The sequence below is a fragment of the Alternaria ethzedia genome (genome assembly GCF_023757985.1).
Source record: "Alternaria ethzedia strain BMP 0044 chromosome Unknown scaffold_2, whole genome shotgun sequence".
NCBI classification, from domain to species: domain Eukaryota; kingdom Fungi; phylum Ascomycota; class Dothideomycetes; order Pleosporales; family Pleosporaceae; genus Alternaria; species Alternaria ethzedia.
Window position 1 is genome coordinate 1,471,759 of NW_026056195.1, and position 17,759 is coordinate 1,489,517.

General features: G+C 53.0%; 4 protein-coding genes across 4 annotated transcripts; 2 read left to right on the plus strand and 2 right to left on the minus strand.

The window, feature by feature from the left end:
• Positions 1–494: 494 nt before the first annotated feature.
• J4E87_001292 (uncharacterized protein) lies at positions 495–1,850 on the minus strand (the record flags this gene model as incomplete). The annotated part of the gene is made up of 1 exon (XM_049372938.1): positions 495–1,850. One exon carries the CDS (start codon positions 1,848–1,850, stop codon positions 495–497), a length of 1,356 nt encoding a protein of 451 aa, XP_049237596.1.
• A 1,239-nt stretch (positions 1,851–3,089) lies between these two features.
• Positions 3,090–3,782, plus strand: J4E87_001293 (uncharacterized protein; the record flags this gene model as incomplete). Its single annotated transcript, XM_049372939.1, has 1 exon — positions 3,090–3,782. One exon carries the CDS (start codon positions 3,090–3,092, stop codon positions 3,780–3,782), a length of 693 nt encoding a protein of 230 aa, XP_049237597.1.
• A 6,936-nt stretch (positions 3,783–10,718) lies between these two features.
• J4E87_001294 (uncharacterized protein) lies at positions 10,719–12,005 on the plus strand (the record flags this gene model as incomplete). Its single annotated transcript, XM_049372940.1, has 2 exons — positions 10,719–11,363; positions 11,418–12,005. 2 exons carry the CDS (start codon positions 10,719–10,721, stop codon positions 12,003–12,005), a joined length of 1,233 nt encoding a protein of 410 aa, XP_049237598.1.
• Positions 12,006–15,025: 3,020 nt separating this feature from the next.
• On the minus strand, positions 15,026–16,704 carry J4E87_001295 (uncharacterized protein; the record flags this gene model as incomplete). The annotated part of the gene is made up of 4 exons (XM_049372941.1): positions 15,026–15,109; positions 15,296–16,048; positions 16,102–16,179; positions 16,555–16,704. The coding sequence occupies 4 exons, from the start codon at positions 16,702–16,704 to the stop codon at positions 15,026–15,028; spliced, it is 1,065 nt and encodes a 354-aa protein (XP_049237599.1).
• Between the last annotated feature and the right edge of the window lie 1,055 nt (positions 16,705–17,759).

Consider the following 17,759-nt stretch of genomic DNA (forward strand, 5'->3'; position numbering starts at 1 on the left):
TCTTGTTGACCTTTCCTCTTCTCGTCCGCTATACGAGCCGCTTCGTACATGCCCCACGACCAACCGCACATTGAGCATTTACTCGCGCCGGCAACGAGCCAGACGCCCGCGTTCATACCGCAGGGACATATGTATAGACCTGGATTTGGGGGCATCTTCGGGGAGACGGACGATCACTGAGGTAATGTAGTGCGTGTGGATATGTTGGGTAGATGCGCTAGAGGTATTTTAGGGCTTGGTGGGTTGCAAGAGTTAAGTGCGAGCGATTTCAGCAAGTTAATCCTGTATTTGAGGAATTAAAGATGTGATCATAAACAGCTCCCGCAAGAACAAGTGGAGAACTTTATTCTGGCGGTGTTTGTTCATGCTGCGCGCTACGTGTTCGTTGCCAGCAACGAAAGGCTGCACGCTGTATTGCTCACATTCCCAATACGTGTTGTCACGGATAGTCCTATGAGCTACGTAGCATCCGATAAACACGATAGTCGTATATCCTATCTGTAATATGGTGGTGGTTGCTCCGCCACAGGCTCACTATCCCGGAGCATTTCCTCCAATATAAAGCTCTCGTCCGAGCCGCATACTGGCGGCATCTCTTCCGGCGGCCCAAGATGCCCACCAGGTCTTGTCATAGGCTCAATAACCACATTATCGACATCAATCTCATGCTCCGACTCCTTTCCCGCGCATTCGAGCAAGAGGTCGTACTTGACGTCATATTGAAGCGCGACACCGTATGTTTTGAATGTGGGAGGCACAATCTTGTTGATCTCAAAACCCTCCAAGGTGGTATCCAAAGTGAGTTCTATTCCAGGTTTACTGTATCGCTGATTGAAGAGGTCGAACTTTTCGACGCTCTCTTTCCGTATTTCTCCATTTGCTGCAGATGCCAGCGGGACTCGGAAGTTGATGTGTGTCATTGCTTGCGCGCGGATGCCACGCAGATACACGGGTGCTGGATGTGTATCGCCGTCACTTAGTGTTGCTTGTAGTGATAGCTTGATCGTGCTGGCAGCACCAACGCGATACTCTGGGGGTGCACTGAGTACTAACAGCGAAGTCGAAGATGTCTCCTCTTCCTTAGCACCGCCTCGTAGGCCCGACTTGAGCCGTCGCAGCGAGTTACGCCGCTCCTTAGATGGATCTGGAGTTGATGGTCTCGATCTACGCTCAAAACGTATTGGTGGTGCTGGTACAAGAGCAGCTGTAGGCGATAGACCTTGCTCCGGAACCGACGGGCTAAAGCGGAGTTGCTGCACAACAACGGGACTAAGTGTGAATGAAGCTTGCTCCGTGACGAACTGTGCTCTCAGAAAGTATTCGTTACATATCGTGCTCTCGTTCCACCATAGCGACGGTGGAAGAGGATGTCCGCTCTCGTGCTCAAAAAGAGGATCTGGTCGGAATGGCGCATCATTCTGCAGCTTCGTAGCATTTGGTACTGCTTCTGGAAATCGAAATTCGAAGGGGTACTCTACCCGCGAAGGGGGACAGGTCGCGCTAGGCGTTGCCCTCCTCGATAACGTTTGCTCCTGGCAAAACAACTCAACTTCGGAGACATGCTGGTTTGCAGGATTGCGCTCGCTCGCGATGCGACAGGTCGTTTTGCCAATAAAGCTTATGGTGACGTATTTGACTCTGGTTTGTGATTTGACGTGGACAACGCCCTTCACCAGGTCGTTATTGGTGTGGATACTTCGACGGCTCGATCTCGTGAACGCGATGGAAATTGGCCCATCCGGGGTATTTTGGCGGTCTGGATGATGGTGATCGCTATAGAAATGTGGTTGAGCAACGTAACTGTAGAGGAGACGAGGCTGTGTTGCTCGACTCGCTAGCGTATTTGCCATGCAGTCTCGAGAGTCAGTTCGATGGCAATGTTGATGCTGAGGAAGCCAGGAGCAACGTATAGGTCAGCTAACACATGTGAGGTTTCTTGTGCTTGGCGGGTCACGCGTCGCGTGGGAGTTTTCTTACAAGAAAGAACATTGTAAGGTCACCAAGCAGAGTGGTAAGATACCCCGCTTCTGTATTACTCAACCTACATGGCTGACGAAAGCCAATGCGCCTCTCGTCCAGGCTCTTCCGGACCGTGCCCGGAGTCACCTGACTATCGAGAGCAATGGATACTGACTAGGTACGGCTACATTGTCGGCTTGACAGCGTCTGAGTCTTCCAAGGTTCTTTCTGACCCGCGGGCATGAGATACCGCCAACCTCCAAACGGCACCGACTCCTGAAGATCGCAGCTTTGCCATGAAAGCACAGATAGCGGCATTGCTGAAATGATGCTTGAGTGATGGATACGCGCAGATAACAAGAGGGTTGGCGCTGTGGTTGATCGAAGCTTGGAGCACCTGCTAGGCCCGATGCGGATAGCATCGCCCCGTCTTTGATCCGCTTGTACCGGCTTGGAACCTCGCGCTTGACCGAGACCGCAAACAACTGCAAGGACTCACGACAGTTATCAACCTGTGGACTTCAAATCACCTAAACACACTAGCGCTGAAACGAATCTTCTTTCACCTCACAACACAGACGCTATGCATCGTTCACCCCACGACACAGACGCCATCTGCATGCATCCTCAATGTCAGAGAGCAGACAGGGTCGACCCTGTGGACAGGTCTTCGGCTTTGTTTTTGAATAAAATGGTTATGAGAAAGCTACAAAGAGAGTTAGAAGCGGATCCAGAAGTAGATCTGGCATCCAAAATCCCCTCTTCGTATGCACGTCGGCTTGCTGGTCGAAAGTCCGATGGTTCGTGGGCTTCGCATCACTATGCTTTAGTTGTAAAACTAAAGCTAACGCCTTGCAGCTCCATCTTGGGATGAGCCACATCCACAGCCTCGCAAGATAGACACTTCGCCATTTCCTGACGATGCTCGACAATTTCTCTATAGTCATACCTCAGCCACAGTCCTGTTCCCGTTCTCTGAATCCCTCCGAGGCCTTATTGAAAGCGACCACGACGAATCGTCCCTTGCCCACAGTATCCGCAAATTGGTTGAACAGAGCGAAGTTATCTGGACGCCACCGTTGGGCAAACACAGCATCGTCCTCAAGTGCAGTCCTGGTATTGCTCTCAAGATGATAATGAAGATGGACGACTTGACTGAATACACAACCCTGCAATACCTTGAGAAACACAAACCCGCTATTCCTGCACCAAGACCACTCGGTCTTGCACGCCTTGGTGACTGCTTCCTCGTCTTTATGACTCTCATGCCTGGCACGACACTCGAAGCAGTCTGGCCAAAATTAGATGACTCCCTTAAGCGCTCAGTCCAAGCGCAGCTGAACGATATATTCATCGAGGTGCGGTCTTTGACCCGTCCCGACGATATGCCACTTGGAGGTGTGGCAGGAGAAGGTTGCCAAGATGCGAGGAGAAATGTTCGCCGCACAACCGACCCTATTTGGACTACGGAAGATTTCGACGACTGGCAATTCTCCAACCCCCATTATGGAAGTCCAATTTACATCAAATTCCTCCGAAGTCTTTGCCCGCCCCTATCACAGAAGCATGTTCTCAGCCACAATGATCTTCGGCCTGCAAATATTATAGTAAAGCTTGAAGAAGGGCAGTGTCGCGTGACCGGCATCATTGACTGGGAATACGCCGGCTTCTATCCAGAGTACTACGAGTCTACCAAGGTGACGAATTGTCTGGCCACGAACGAGGATAGTGATTGGTACTTGTTCATTCCTGAATGCGTCTCTCCGCTTCGGAACGCGCAGAAATGGTTGCTAGACGCTCGCTGGTATAGTCATATAGCGTAGATTAGCAAATCACACATATTTTGGTTAGGCGCGGGCTCAAACTTGAAATATCCGCTAGGCCCAATATGGATGACACCGCCCAGTCCTTGATCCGCTTGTGCCGCCCGCCGGCTTGTAACCTCGCAGATGACCACGACTGCAAGCACATGCGAACAGCTACGACAACTTTGCGAATTCGGCACTGCGGGTTGGCTACAAGTTCCCATGATCACGGTCCGCGGAGGATGACAACAAATGCCCTCTCACGCTGCCCCGCAAGTCTAGGCTGCCACCCGAAGGACAGCCTGGGGCATCCTCCTCGCCCTTTTCGATGACGACGAATTGTCCCGCGAAATTATCAGCCGGCATAACGCTCCTGCAATCTGGAGCCGCACAGTAGCCTTGGAGGTCACAGAAATGGGCTGCAGGGCCTTATTCTGACGACGTGTCTCTTGCAGACGAGGAAAGAATCATGTCTTCTCGCCCATTGAAGCACTAAGAGAAGGCAGAGAGCAGAGACCGAGCAGTGTGGCATGGCTGTGCCGACATGTGCAAAGTTCTTGGCGGCGCTGCCTGCGAAATAGGGCCCTCTGCCCACCCTACGAGCATGCGCGCGCACGTAAGCGCAACACGAGTCCGCCTCTCGTCCTCTGTTTTGCGCAACTGAGCAGAAAGGTAAGAAAGAGACACCCAAGCGTCCATGGGGAGATTTGACTATCATTCTTGTCGACGCGGACTCGTTTTCAAGCTCGAATGCGCAGGCGGAGATAGCATTCGCGCAGGCTTACATTCGATAACGCCGCCTTTTAGCACGGGGCGTTCCTGCGTGTCATCCCTGGTCCCAATTCACGGAGCAGATTGCAGTGGCGAACCGGCGGTCGCAGCAGAGGACTCGGCAATCGCGAAGGAACGATATGCTTGACTGTGCCACCCGCGATGTCTCACCTCCTTATTCCAACGTGCGCCCAACTTGCTGGAGTACGCCTTGGGTATTATCTTGTGTTACGGAAGGTGATATCGGGTGCTGTTGTAGACCAAACTCAACTCCTCAGGCGACGGAAGTGTAAAGTGGGCGCAGCTCACATGCTGACAGGCGTTTCAATGAAGGCTTCATCACCGGCGAAGGTTGAGGTCAAGACCACGAGCAGGACGTTCATGTTGAATCAGAGTAAAAAGCACATTGGAATTATGGGAAACAACAGCTAACCGGACATGCTACGCTTGAACGAATCAGGATACCGTCGCTATGCTTGAAGCCATGAACACCGCACTCGATTAAGAAGGTCAGATAAAGAGACTTATGCTGGGTATATGACAATGGCGTAGATGCGAAACTAGACCATGGGAAAGGACAAATCGAGAACTTGGACAAGAAAGACACCAGAACGCTCGCAAACCCCCTTCCCCCACACCGGAATCGTTATCCAATCAATGAAGTCTGACATGGTTAGCTTTGTCATGTGATATACATGCTGCGAGCACTTGCCCCCGTTTACTTTCCCGTGGTCCGCCCATCACCCTCTACTTCTGTTGACTATCGTAGACGCTGCAGCATTGACACCGCCAGTGGTTGCTGCAAAATGCACAGCCCGGGTCCCGAGCAACGCTATTCTCCCCATAACATTGGCAACACTGCCATCGCAATATGGGGTTATGCGGATTCTCGGTGTAGCGACCGCCGTCGCCCACTGGAAAGCGTGTGTTGAGATTCGTTGTTGGAATGTCTTGATGGCTGCCCGAGAGCCTAGCCGTACTAGAGTGAGTGGCAGAGGTCGCAGCATGATAGTGCGGAGCCAAGGCTGGGGCAGCGGAGCCATAGTTGTAGTACTCTGTTGCGGGCGGGCAACCACTGCAGAGATAGTGGTTGCAGTTGGTGCATGCTGAGACGAAATTCGTGTTGTGAGGGCCATCTCGGCAATTGCAGCAGAAGACATGCATCTTGTTGCGAAGCAGCGGTGATTGTTGGAGGATTTAGGAAAGTACGATTGTTGTAGCTGACAATAAATTGTCTTGTGGAAGTATGAGATGTTTGAGAATGTTGCGACGCTATGAGCTTATGAGAACAAGAGAAGACGGCCTTCAATGGCATTTTATCTTGCTACTTAGGTATCCCGAGTCCCTCGAAGGACGCTCCGCTATGACATCTCTCCTTCTGGCGGAGACTGAGCCACGCTCGCCCCTTTGTGCCCTACAGTTAGCTTCCTCATCCTCCCCTCGTGCCACTCGTGATTTTGCTTGCAGCACTCATTTTGGTGCCTCATGTTCGCCTGGAAGCTAGGACAGGTCCTCCGAAACTGACCCACTGGCTCCACAATCAGCGGTCAACGTACGTCAGAAAGCTCGCTCATGACCATAACTAAGGAAGAGTGTCGTGAGAGAATACAACGGCGGCGCTCCATGATGACATTAGGGAAGTAACAAGGCAGGCCAGGAAAGAAGCCGGTCGGAGACCGGAAGAAAGGGCACGACGGAGCGGAACTAGCGGTGGCTGTGCGAGAAGGCAGTAGGCAAACTGAGGCGGCATATTGGGCTCCACTGCGGATGTTGAAGATGTTGTTCCAGCCTCGTGCCATCAGTCCTCAGGCTTTTCTGGGCGCCAAGAGAGGTCCCTCTTCCTGCCTCGCGTGTGCTGCAATGACGCGGCCCCGTCAGCCACTTCGACGAAAAAGCAAAAAAGAAAGAGCCCTGGCTGGAACCATTAGGCAGAACTCAAGAAAAAGCGAGGATATTTGTCCAATCATACGTTTTATCCAAACCGCAATTTTTTAATTCGTTGCTGCAGTCGACTTTGTATATGCAAAGAAGCCTGTGAATCTCCCGCTGAGGGTGTCGTGCTCCATGCTGAAACGAACGTTCCTGCATTCTTTCTGCAGTAGAGCCTGGGATGAAGAGCCGAATCTGGTCTGCATGCTGCAGTTCGCACGTCTGCTCACCACGCGGTTTCCGCTTCGAGCGATGGAGGCACATCGCTCCAACGTTGTTGCAGGACGATGCATACGGCCATGATAGGAAAGTGGCAAGGTTGTTATGAGAGTGAAGCAAGCAATGATGAGGAGAATTCTATTGAGTAGCGAATTGTAAATCCAAGTAAACTCCAAAACCAAGATCCGTAAAGCGAATGTGCCGGGTGGTATGTGTCATGCTTGTAGCATACCACACCATGTTGTTGCAAGAACGAACAGCGCCATGTAAGCTATGCTTTGTCGAAATGCTCCAAATGTCCAACAAGTCTACAAATGTGGTATAGTGATTGAGAAAGCAGAGAAAGCGATGAGTAACGAGAGATCCCAATAAATAGCCCAAAGAAAGAATATCCAGGAGAAGAGAGTGCCGCATAAGTATGAGCAGGAGCAGCATCAGAAGTGACTCTTCGTGATGATGTTGTCGTTGATGATGTTTGTCGCATGCGGTGACGGAATACAAAGGTGTACGAATCCGCAATCGCATTTAGTACGTTTCTTCGACTCTGCATGAACCGCATATCTGATGGTTACAGCTCACACAGATGTTTTGCCAGACACTGATAGGTCCATCGGAACAGTTTGAGCAGAACCACACTTTTTCTCCATCCGTGGGAGCGGAATCATGATTGTACTGCCCGTTGACATCGGAGAGGCTGCTTGGAGGCGAAGTAGAATCTCCGCCGAATAGGGGACCAATGGGAAGCGCAATGGCACCGGTATGAAGCACAGAAGTATGGCCAGCGTCGGTCAGGGAAGATGGGGTGGCGTCATGGCGAACCGGTGTTGCTTGGTGACATTGGCCAGATATCGAAGAGCCGTGAAGATCATGCTTATGGAGATGGCGATGGGGAAGGGAGGTGTTGACCATGATGTAGATATAGTAGTGATTTTGGTAGGCAAAGAGAAGTTGATAGAGCGAGATATAGTGGTAGTTCTTGAGAGCTCGAGGCTTGAGGGCTTGAGTGGGTTGTGTTTTGAAGCGTTGAGAAGGCGTTTATGTGTTTTTAAACAGTTGCGAGACCAAAGCTATGCTGCTGCTTCGCCATCTTCCTCCGGAGGCGCTGCGCACCGCACTGATAGTCCTTTGAGACATCAGAATATGCTCGAGCGCAGATAGGGTGGCGGCCGATATGAGGCATACAGGCCTCAAGGGATACAATGAAGCAAATCCAGTCGTGAGGTGGGGGATGATGAAGGACCTCCCGGGATGTATGATACATCAGCCACTCTAAATGGCGATACTCCATGAGCAACTTCGCTCGTGATGTCAATTACGTTGATATGAGAGTCCTCAGGTATTAAGACAGTGTTCTCCATGACGTTATTGGCAGTCGATGGGTGGCCTAGGGTTGTGTGATGAATAACTTCGGGGCGTGACAACTAGGTCCAGCTCCAGGAACGTATCGATAGGTCACCAAAGGACGAGTGGGAGGCATGTTGGCAAGGGCGAGGACGTTTAGAGTGACGTGCTCCACCGTCCGGTATCCAGGTAGATGGGCCCAACGGCGCCCATCGATGTAGGGCAGCAGCGGCCGGAGTTGTTACATTGCATGATTTACCTGGTATGCCTCTCCAATTATGGCAGGGCTGATATGGCACGAGCTGGCGGAACGAGATCTGGAACTTGGTGTAATTCTATCGTCATGAGCACGTGAACGACTGTGGGCCCGACTAAACGCTTGCTTGGGCTACCCTTCTGGTACGCGGCCACCGGATGGGTGCATGCGAGAGGTGGAGGCCGAAGGAACGACCAGCCAAAGAACTCGTACTAACGCTTTTTTCTCTTAGAAGGCACGCCAGGGCCGCCAGTTCTATCCAGAGCAATTGTGTGGACTGATAGCATTGATGCTGATTAGGAGAAAGATGGAACGCCTGCCATCTGCACAGACCAGGAGGCGTCCGAATTTTCCTCGTGACCGTGTGCATTGGCCGGATTATCCAACGAGCCTCGTTACCAGCACGTGTGGAATGGATGACGAACGTTGAACGGTGCCAGTCTTCAAAGAAATAGACGAGGAGTCTGAGTACGATGTTTGATAGGGCCCACATAGCTCTGCCTGAATGAAGATTGCTGCGATCGGACAAAACTGGCCGGCGTTGAGATACCCCCTCGTGGAGCACGCGTCTTCCGTGATGAAGCCACCGTTTGCCTCAGGTAAAGGCGCAGCCGATGCTACATGGACATGCCGCCTTCTTGGCTCGACTAGGCAGGCGGTTCCCGAGACCAGGGGCGAATATAGCTGAGTAGGGTTGGGCTCCATCTGTGTCACTTGCAAGCCGCCGGAAGGTTGAGAAGGCCGTACCTTACTAAGGAGTTCATGTATATTCGCACAGGTCATAGCCGGCTGGGCTAGTCGTATGTGTGATCTATTTCTGCCGGTGTGGATGCCGTCGCCAGATCCAGTGCCCGTGTTCTTGAGGCCTGGTATGCGGCCTGCCCTCTTCAACAGCCACTGACCAGTGCGGCTGATGACTAGTCGGCACGTCCATAATGGTACCTTAAGAGCTTGTCTCGTGCTTTACGAGCCAGGATACTCACCGAATATCCTTTCGCGTACGCCGAGGAGGCAGTGCTGGCAGCGGTAGGTTTACCGGCCCTGGTGATAGCCTGTTCACCGACGGCCGGGCACGGCTGAATCGAGGCCGCTGGCCACATATTGTAGCAGACGAACAAGACCGTGCCGAACATATGCTGAGAGTTCGGGTAATCTACCTGAAACCTTGAGATCAACGGGATTCTGGAGAAAAGTGCAGACAGACTTACATGGGCTGGAGCCCAGCATTTGCCACTTGAGGTAACCCCAAGGCTCTCCGTGGATTCTGCCTGATAAATACGAGGCTAGCCATGGGGTCATAGATGGCCAGCGCTGCTAAGTTGCTAACATCGGCGGGCCGCGGGAGAGTCGATGGATCTTTCACCATTTCATGCAGGGCGCAGCAGGCATTATAACTAGACGCGTCCGGAGCCTCGTGGAGAAGAGCCGCATAGAGATCAGCTTGACGCCGCGCCTGTTATCAATCCGTGACCTCCACATATCCATATCGTAGATGATGTCTCGCCGCAAACAGCAATCGCTGGTCCTTGTCGGGGCCAAAAAGGCGGCTGCCAGCGTGTCAAAAGGCGAATGAAGCGCGGGAGATGATGCTCTACAAGGCTGTATTCCAGCTCATCTACAGCCTCGCATAGCCGGTGAGTTCCAATGGGTTTAGCTCAGTCCTTAACTTGCACCCATGCTACAAGTCCAAGAGCAGTCAATGGTGGACATAGACGCTGTAGGCCCAATGCAATATAGCCTGATCCTGCTCTTGCCCGAATGGTCTCATGAGAAAAGGAGGAGAGAATGTGAAGGTTAGGGAAGGCTGAGAAAGCTCATGCGGGGTCTGTGTGCGGGTCATGCAAGTCGATGCACGCTGGCTTTTAACGCGTAAGCAGACTCCTTGGCTTCACTCTGCTTACAGAAAGCAGGATCGTAGGATATAACACTGGCAATGGCATCATTGCTGGCCGACAAGAGCATTACGGTAGCGTTGATAGCTCAATTCGGTATGTGACGAGAGTCGTTGGTGGTGTTGTGCCGATCTTTCTCTTCGTGCGACGTCGGTGGATGCCGAAGTTCTGCCGATTGGACGAGCCGCGCACTACGCGTCGCCGGCGGTCGTGGGGAAGTGTCCATGGAGATGAGGCATGTTGTACACAGAAGTTCAGCAATTGTTCGCGATGGTTGAGATAATGCGTTGTCCTGTCTTCCCCGTGGCTATTTCCGAATGATGATGACGTCTCTTGCTAACCAGCCTCGGACTAGCGGGACAAACACGTGCGCGAACTTCTTGGCTGCGCGCTGGGCGGCTTCACGCCGCTGTCGTGCAACAACCGGGAACGTCAGGCCTTCTCGAGGGCTTCGTCGACCACCCGTCTTCGCGTGCGACCCCGACTATTTCAATCTGCTCTTTCTTCTTCTTCCAGTTGCTCTCGAGCATTTCGTATAGCCACGCGATGGCACCCCCGTCAGTCGTCGGCTCCCAGAAGCCTGGCGCGACAGACACCACGGCGATGGAACAGAACATAGGCCAGGCCACCTCCGTCATACTGCCCCTTCTCGAGTTCGGCGCCCTAGGGTACGAGACATACGTCGTAGTCTACTTAATATGCGTCCAGTACCTCATAAACCCTTCCGACGACATCCAACGAGACTTCGGCATTCGGCCGCGACGCTCCACCGGAATCGCACTTATAGTCGTATACGCTATCCTACTCCTCCTCCTCATGGTAGCATGGCTGCGCCTACTACAATTGGTCTGGTCGAAGCCAGACCTCATACCTCTGGGTAATCCTTTGGTGGATAAGGCAGATGCGAGTACGAAAGGCTTCGGGTTCGACCAATACGATGCATACATTTGCGATTATCAGGGGGTGCCACTCTGGTGCGAGAGGTGTCATAATTGGAAACCGGATAGGGCACATCATTGCAAAGAACTTGGGCGCTGTGTGAAGAAGATGGATCACTACTGCCCATGGGCCGGTGGAATCATAGCAGAGACTACGCACAAGTTCTTTATGCAGTTCGTGGCGTATGCGTCGCTATACACGACGTTCACTTGGATCGTTGTGGCCATTTTCTTTGCGGAAAGGAGTTCCAAGGTGCGCTCAGAAACAACCCAGTCCATGCAGCAGCAGCAGGCTAACACATTGTAGATGGGCTCTAAGCCAGGGACATGGATCGGCGCGCTCGCAACAGCTGTGCTCTTCAGCATCTTCACCTTTACAATGACCTGTATGACAGGCTGGAATCTGATGATCAACTTCACCTCGGTCGAAGGCATCCAGCGCGGCGGCATCCACAACATCGCCTTCCTCATATCGAACCCCTCCCCGAACCCTGATACCGCTGCTCCACTTACTGCGACACAAACGACTTCATCCAGTAAACATCATAAGAAGAAGTCTAGCAGGGACGTGGCAGAGGAGAAGGAACTCGACAAGGAGGACTGGCCTGTTCTTACCACCGTCACCCGCCTCCCGAACCGATCGTATGTCGTCATGCAAACGAAGCCGTTAGAACACCCCTGGTATACTACACTCCTGCAGGGCTGGAAAGATACCATGGGCATGAACATGATCGACTGGCTATTGCCCTTCCGCCAGTCTCCATGCAAACAAAAGAGTCATCGTGGAGAGTTTGAGTGGGGTGAGGTGGTATACGACATGGCGAAGATGTACGAGAAGAAGAATCCAGGAGCCAGTCTTGCTATTCTTGATGAGACTAGGAGGTCAAGAAGATGACGTTGATGAGGGGTCCATTTCTGGGTCCATTTTTTGCATTGCTTCTTTTTCGGTAAGCGACTCGGGCGTTGTTATATTTTTCCTCTTAGGATGTGATACCCATGTATGTTGTTAGTCGTAGGCTGTACATAATGGTCCGGTGGAGGAAATGCTCATCGCATTTGCAAACACTACTGCATACTGGACTGAGTGACACAAGCCATACTGTCACGAGGTGATTGAACTGCCTTATCACGGTTACTACTCAGGTTCGTCATCCCTCCTAAACCCCACGTCAAAACGCCGACAAAAGCAAGCCATACTAACAGCAAAAAGCTCCGACGACGTTATCCTCACGTCGCACACACATCCATCGCACGAAAACACTCCACGTGGCCCATCCCACCCCCCACCCAATCAACCACCTCGCCCAACCCACCATCCCCATGATAGGCCAAAAAGAAAGTCTGGTACACCACGACCAGCACCGTCCCCCGCCGATCCCACAGGCGATCGAAACAAGTTTCCGACGCGGGTAATCGAAGTTCGCGAACCAAACTCCTGCTTCTTCTGCCCGATGCCGCTGCCTGACGGTCCTTGTTTCCGTGTGGTGGTCGCTGGGGTCATGGGGGTTGGGCTGTGGACCTGCGTGTGAGAGTGCCTGTTGATCAGTTCTAGATGGTGAGTCGTGTCGTTACTTTCCGGGTCGTTGGGGAGAAAAGTTTGCAGCCTGCGGGGCTGCGGACTATGGGGTGTAAAGTTGGTATGAAAGCATGTACGCGTAAGCTGCTAGAGGCTGTGGTGAGGTGGTCGGTGATTTACTTCATGCGCGTGGATGATGACTTGGAGTGTATCTTGTGGCCGTTACGCTTACTTTGTCAGAGCGCTCTTCATCTAGTCCAAGTGGAGGAGTGGCCGTGAGTTGCAGTCATTGTTATGCGCTCGTCGTCGATCTGGCCATGTTGCTCGTACTCGTATTCCTATGGTGGGATCCACTATCTCTGTGGTCTTAGCCGCGCTCGTTATCTGTGGGTGTGTGACGTCCAGCTAGGCTGCAGTACCGCCAGTATCTCGAGTCAAACGGTAATCTTGACTCTTTGCGCGCAGCTATGATCGACCACGGTATAGCTCGGGACTTACCGCGATACCGACCGTGGGTGATACGAAGGATGAAGATCCTCATTTCATCCGTCGCAGTCGACCCCGGGAAACTATCTCGCGCTTCGCTTCGCATCGAGATCTGCGCAACGACATGGAGATGCTCATCCTCATCTCATCAATGTAACGCGACTATCAGCTCCTGGGGCAGGGACTGCAAAGTGACGTTTTGCACTACGACTTTGGCAGCTGAAACAATGACAGCCATCATGTTTGCCTGATGCCCCATGCGCCGCCTGTGAGGCTGCCGGTTTCCGGACAACGGTGATCGTGATTTCCTCCAGGAACGTTTCAGTCTACCATGGTACTATAAATGGAGACATGCTTCCCGCAGACTATACGGCTGCGTCTGAAAAGGCGAGAGCTTGGACCCAGTCCTTCCGTGTTTGCCATGAACGTGCGTCAGGCCGCCCAATCCGTAATGAGGTGTTTACAAGTTGGGTAGTTCACGCGAGCAGGTAGTTAAATTGAAGAGTCAGCTGAACTTTTGAGTTCTTCTCCACTCGCCACGAAAGCCTCCTATCAATCAAGACGAGAGTGTCACTGTCAATAAAGTGCGCGACGGCTGTTCCGGTGTCACACCTTTAAACTTGCTCTGAATGCCGACAGGTGTGATCCCTTACAGTCCGGGCCGCTCCATGGTATCCCTGTCAGCAGTGCTTTTGGTCACGGTCCTTGGTTTTCGGGAAAGATGGTGGAGTGAGATTCGCAGGGCAAACCCTGGCTCCGATCCCCCAATGATGTGCAGTGTTTCCCGCATCCAGATAGTGAGGGGTCAATCCTAGAAGAGGATCATAACAGGGGTCTAACGTGACTTCATTCACCGGACTATGTGGAGCCTTTCCGGCTGAAAGGCTGGTTATCAAGTTCTTAGGCCAAGTGGAGAGCGAGTGAAGTTAGTGCGAGTGGCGCCCCAGCCTGTTTGATCCTTCACGTCTGGAGGAGTCGGCCGATTGAGGTCGGTGGGGTTTTGATGTGTTGAGATTCGATATCACGAAACATGTCATGGCTCAACTTGTTCATACATGTTGCCGGGGTCGTTACTTCCCGAAAGCACGAGCCCTCTGCCAAACGGCTGGTGCTGCCTCTCAAGCACCACCGTTGTGTGTCATGTTTTGACTCTGGGGTTTTGAAACACCGGAGCTGTCGATGGCGTTTGAAGCGTACACGCTAGATTGGTGTCCGCGGACACCAGGGGGATGTCCGTTTAAACTTCCGCATTCGGCAGTCTGTGGGCCGTGAGACCGAATCTGGCCATTCGCAATGAGGACGACTGCACTAGCGATCAATAGTTTGAAGGGCGGCGGCATACAGATGTAGCGCTCTCCGGGTTTCACCATGATACTGCCTGTAAAGTCTCTTTCAGTGGTTGCAAAGGCTTTACGATTTTCGTGCGAAGCGAGTTAGGACAGTGTTTCTGAGTCTCGTAGGAATAGAGCTTTGGTGAGAAGATCGCATTGTGATTAGGCTATGTAGGAAACAATCTTCGAGGCCGAGGCCTATGGAAAACAACGCTGTAGCAGTTCCAGTATGCTGCGTTCTTAGCGCAATATGCGCCCTAACTCCATTTCCCAAAACGCTGATGTATACTCCGTTTTGGGTCCCAGGGTATTCGACTGAAAGAAAATTGCCAGATCATCCATGCGTCTGGTCAAGGTCGCAGTATCCGATTTTGCCCGCAGAAGGCTGTGATGATACAGGCTGCCCAAGAAACGAAAGTATCCAGATGCTTCTGGCTCCACCAGAATGCCGAAAGCGGAAGAGAGTAAATGATGTGCGCGATTAAAATCGTCATGATGAAGGTTGAATGGAATATTCCGGTGCGTCCCAGCGCCTACTTGTTGGTCGCGCTTTCCTTGGGCGGGCCCCGTTTGCGTGAGAGACTATGCCTCTGGGCCATTGGCTTCACGCTCTCGCTGTTCCTTTTGTGGAGCACGACGACGAGCATTGATAAACCAGTTGGATACCTAGTGGACGTCAGTGATTTGTTCGGTAGACAGATGTAAACTCGTGTGCATGCTAGAAGAAATTTGCGAGGGTAGCAAAAGGACCGACAGCACGCTGTAGTCTAGAGGAAGTGACACTGAAGGACAGGAATGGCAGATGTAGTGAGGATGTCAAAAACAACGTTGGTGCTGGGGCAAATCACGTACCTGATTGAGACTCAATCCAGTCCGGTTGCAAAGCTCCATTTTCTGGTCTTCGGTGGGATAAGGCGATGTTCGGTTGGCGGCGAACCAATCTTTCAGCAAGTTGGTAGCTTCTTTGGGTAGGTTTCCTCGGCGCTTCCTGTTGAATGCGTTGTGATCAAGGCCTACGTGCTGCTGGAATCGGATGTCGCCATACTGTGAGTCGTAACTTGGGTAGCCAGGCCGAGTGAAGAAGGATTCGTTCGGTCGCTCGTAGCCACCGTAGACAGCAGCTTGGGGTTCGTGGTAGTAGCTGTGTCGTGGTGGCTCGTACATGCCACTTTGTTGAACCATAGGCTGCTGGAAAGGGCTCTGCCCGATAGGTTGCTGGAGAGACGGTGGTGCATAAGACATATGCCCCTGGGGTGCTGGTGATGACTGATGACGCATGTGCGGGTTCATAGGCATTTGCTGCTGCTGGGGTGCCGCGTATGAGTGACTTGGACGGTGGATCATGCCAGATCCGACAGGCTGCACTGCGTGTTGCTGGGCGATGCGGGGCGAGTAGCCAGAAAGGGCAGGGTCAATGGCATTGCTCATCCGACGGCCCTGCATAGGCGGCTCGTAGATGTCGCCGAGAGTGTCGACGCGCCTTCTCTTGCTGTCTGACCAAGATACATCTTCGAACTGAGGTTGCACGTGGGGAGAGCTTTCAGCAGAGTCATTTCGACGCTGAGGCGTTCGCGGAGGTGTGGTGGTCCGCGTAGTGTGGAGAAACTGAAGAAGTCAATCGCCTGCGGATGGCATACATCGGCTGGAAGCGGACATACCTCAGAAAAGGAAGGAAGTTTGCCAGGAAAGTTTTGCTCTCCGGGCTGGATTGGCGGTGAGCTGCGCATGTGGTGGTTCTGTGATTCTGTCAGAGTGGTGCTCGATGGTCGTAGTTCGTCGCCATCGACTGTGTCGGGAGTAGTCGTAGGCAGGCGTGAGTCGGGCAGCATTCTCGGCTCTGGTGAATGCGATCGGCGGCGTGTGGGCAAAGAATAGGAGCGCGGCAAGGCGAGTGAACGGGCGTTCTCGCCAAGTGCATCCGCAAAGTGGGGATGGCCATAGTACTGGGCAGGTGCGCGGGGGCAGGCGAAGGGCTCGGATGCTCTTGCCCTCAAAGTTGCACTCTCCTGCCCGTGGACACGGAAGGGATCATGCAACGCGGGCTCGAGAAATCGCGGAGGGATGGGAGTGGGCTCGTGTAAAGAAGAAGGAGACTCTGGTTCTTGACTTACCGCAGCGACCATGTTAGCCAGCGGCCGTTCGGCAGGATGTGCAGAAGTCATCTTGCGCGAGTGCAGCGGTTCACAGTGACGGTGCGGAATATCTTGGAGAGTAAGATATTCCATATGTGCAACGGCAACACTGCTTAAATACTCTAGCATGGACGCGTTAGCAAATAGTCACTTGTGTATCAACGTCTCCATGGTGAGTGGGCGGACTGTCTTGCTCTCCCAAAGTACTGACAGCTTGGTACCGCTCTTTGGCTGGCACCGTTGAATGCCATCACCCACGAGCGGGGTCCCATAGGACGATAGGCAGTTGGGCGGCATTACTCACCCAGGTATTATGGTAGTGATGTAACAATTAACTCGAAAGGGCGACCAAGGGTCCGCTGCAGGACTACCGAACCACAGATTCTATATCGCAGATATATGAGTGGTGAAGGCGTGCGAGGGATTAGTCGTAGGATAGGTATCGTGGACGAGTGGTGACAAGGGAGCCGGCGCAAGCACTCAGCGATTCGCAAGAAGATAGTTGGGCGTGATGGGGTCGTGATGACGGGTCCGAGGCGTTTAAGAAGCAGCAGCACCGTGAGCGAAGGATGCGTTTCTAGGCTAGGAGGGACTGCAACGGGCCGTACATCAAGCATGCCCTGCGATCTTGCAGCACCAGAAAGCGCGTCAGGGGTGATGCCAGTTGGGGCCAATGAAGGACACACAAGCGTGTTTAGCACCACGTCTGTGGACTTGACAGGTGAGGGTTAAAGTTTGGTCTATATTCTCCGAGCGTGACAATGCAGGCTCTGGCCGGACGCAGGCCGAGCGCAGGAAACAAGAGACGCTCAGTCTACGCCGCAGATTTCGAGGCACGAGCCCGTCGGTGCTGGAGTCGCGCCATCTGCTGCAGACGCCATTGAGCGTCGGCCGGTGTCTCCACTGCTCGCATCGTCGCAGATCTCGCTGCTTCTGACTCGCCGCAGGCAGGCGCAGGGGTGCCAAATGCCTCTCGCCCATTTCGTCGCACCCTGCCCGTCGATTACCTCATCCGCCCTCCCACACACTGGATGCCGCAGCAACCTCACAGCGTGCCATCGCGGCGGTAGCCGCCTGTGGCCAAGCATTGGCCGACGCGGTCGTTGTGGTCTGGCGCCTCGCGGTCGGCCAGCAACCACAAGCAGTAGTTCATCGACACCAGCCTCGCCATAGGTCGCTACCGC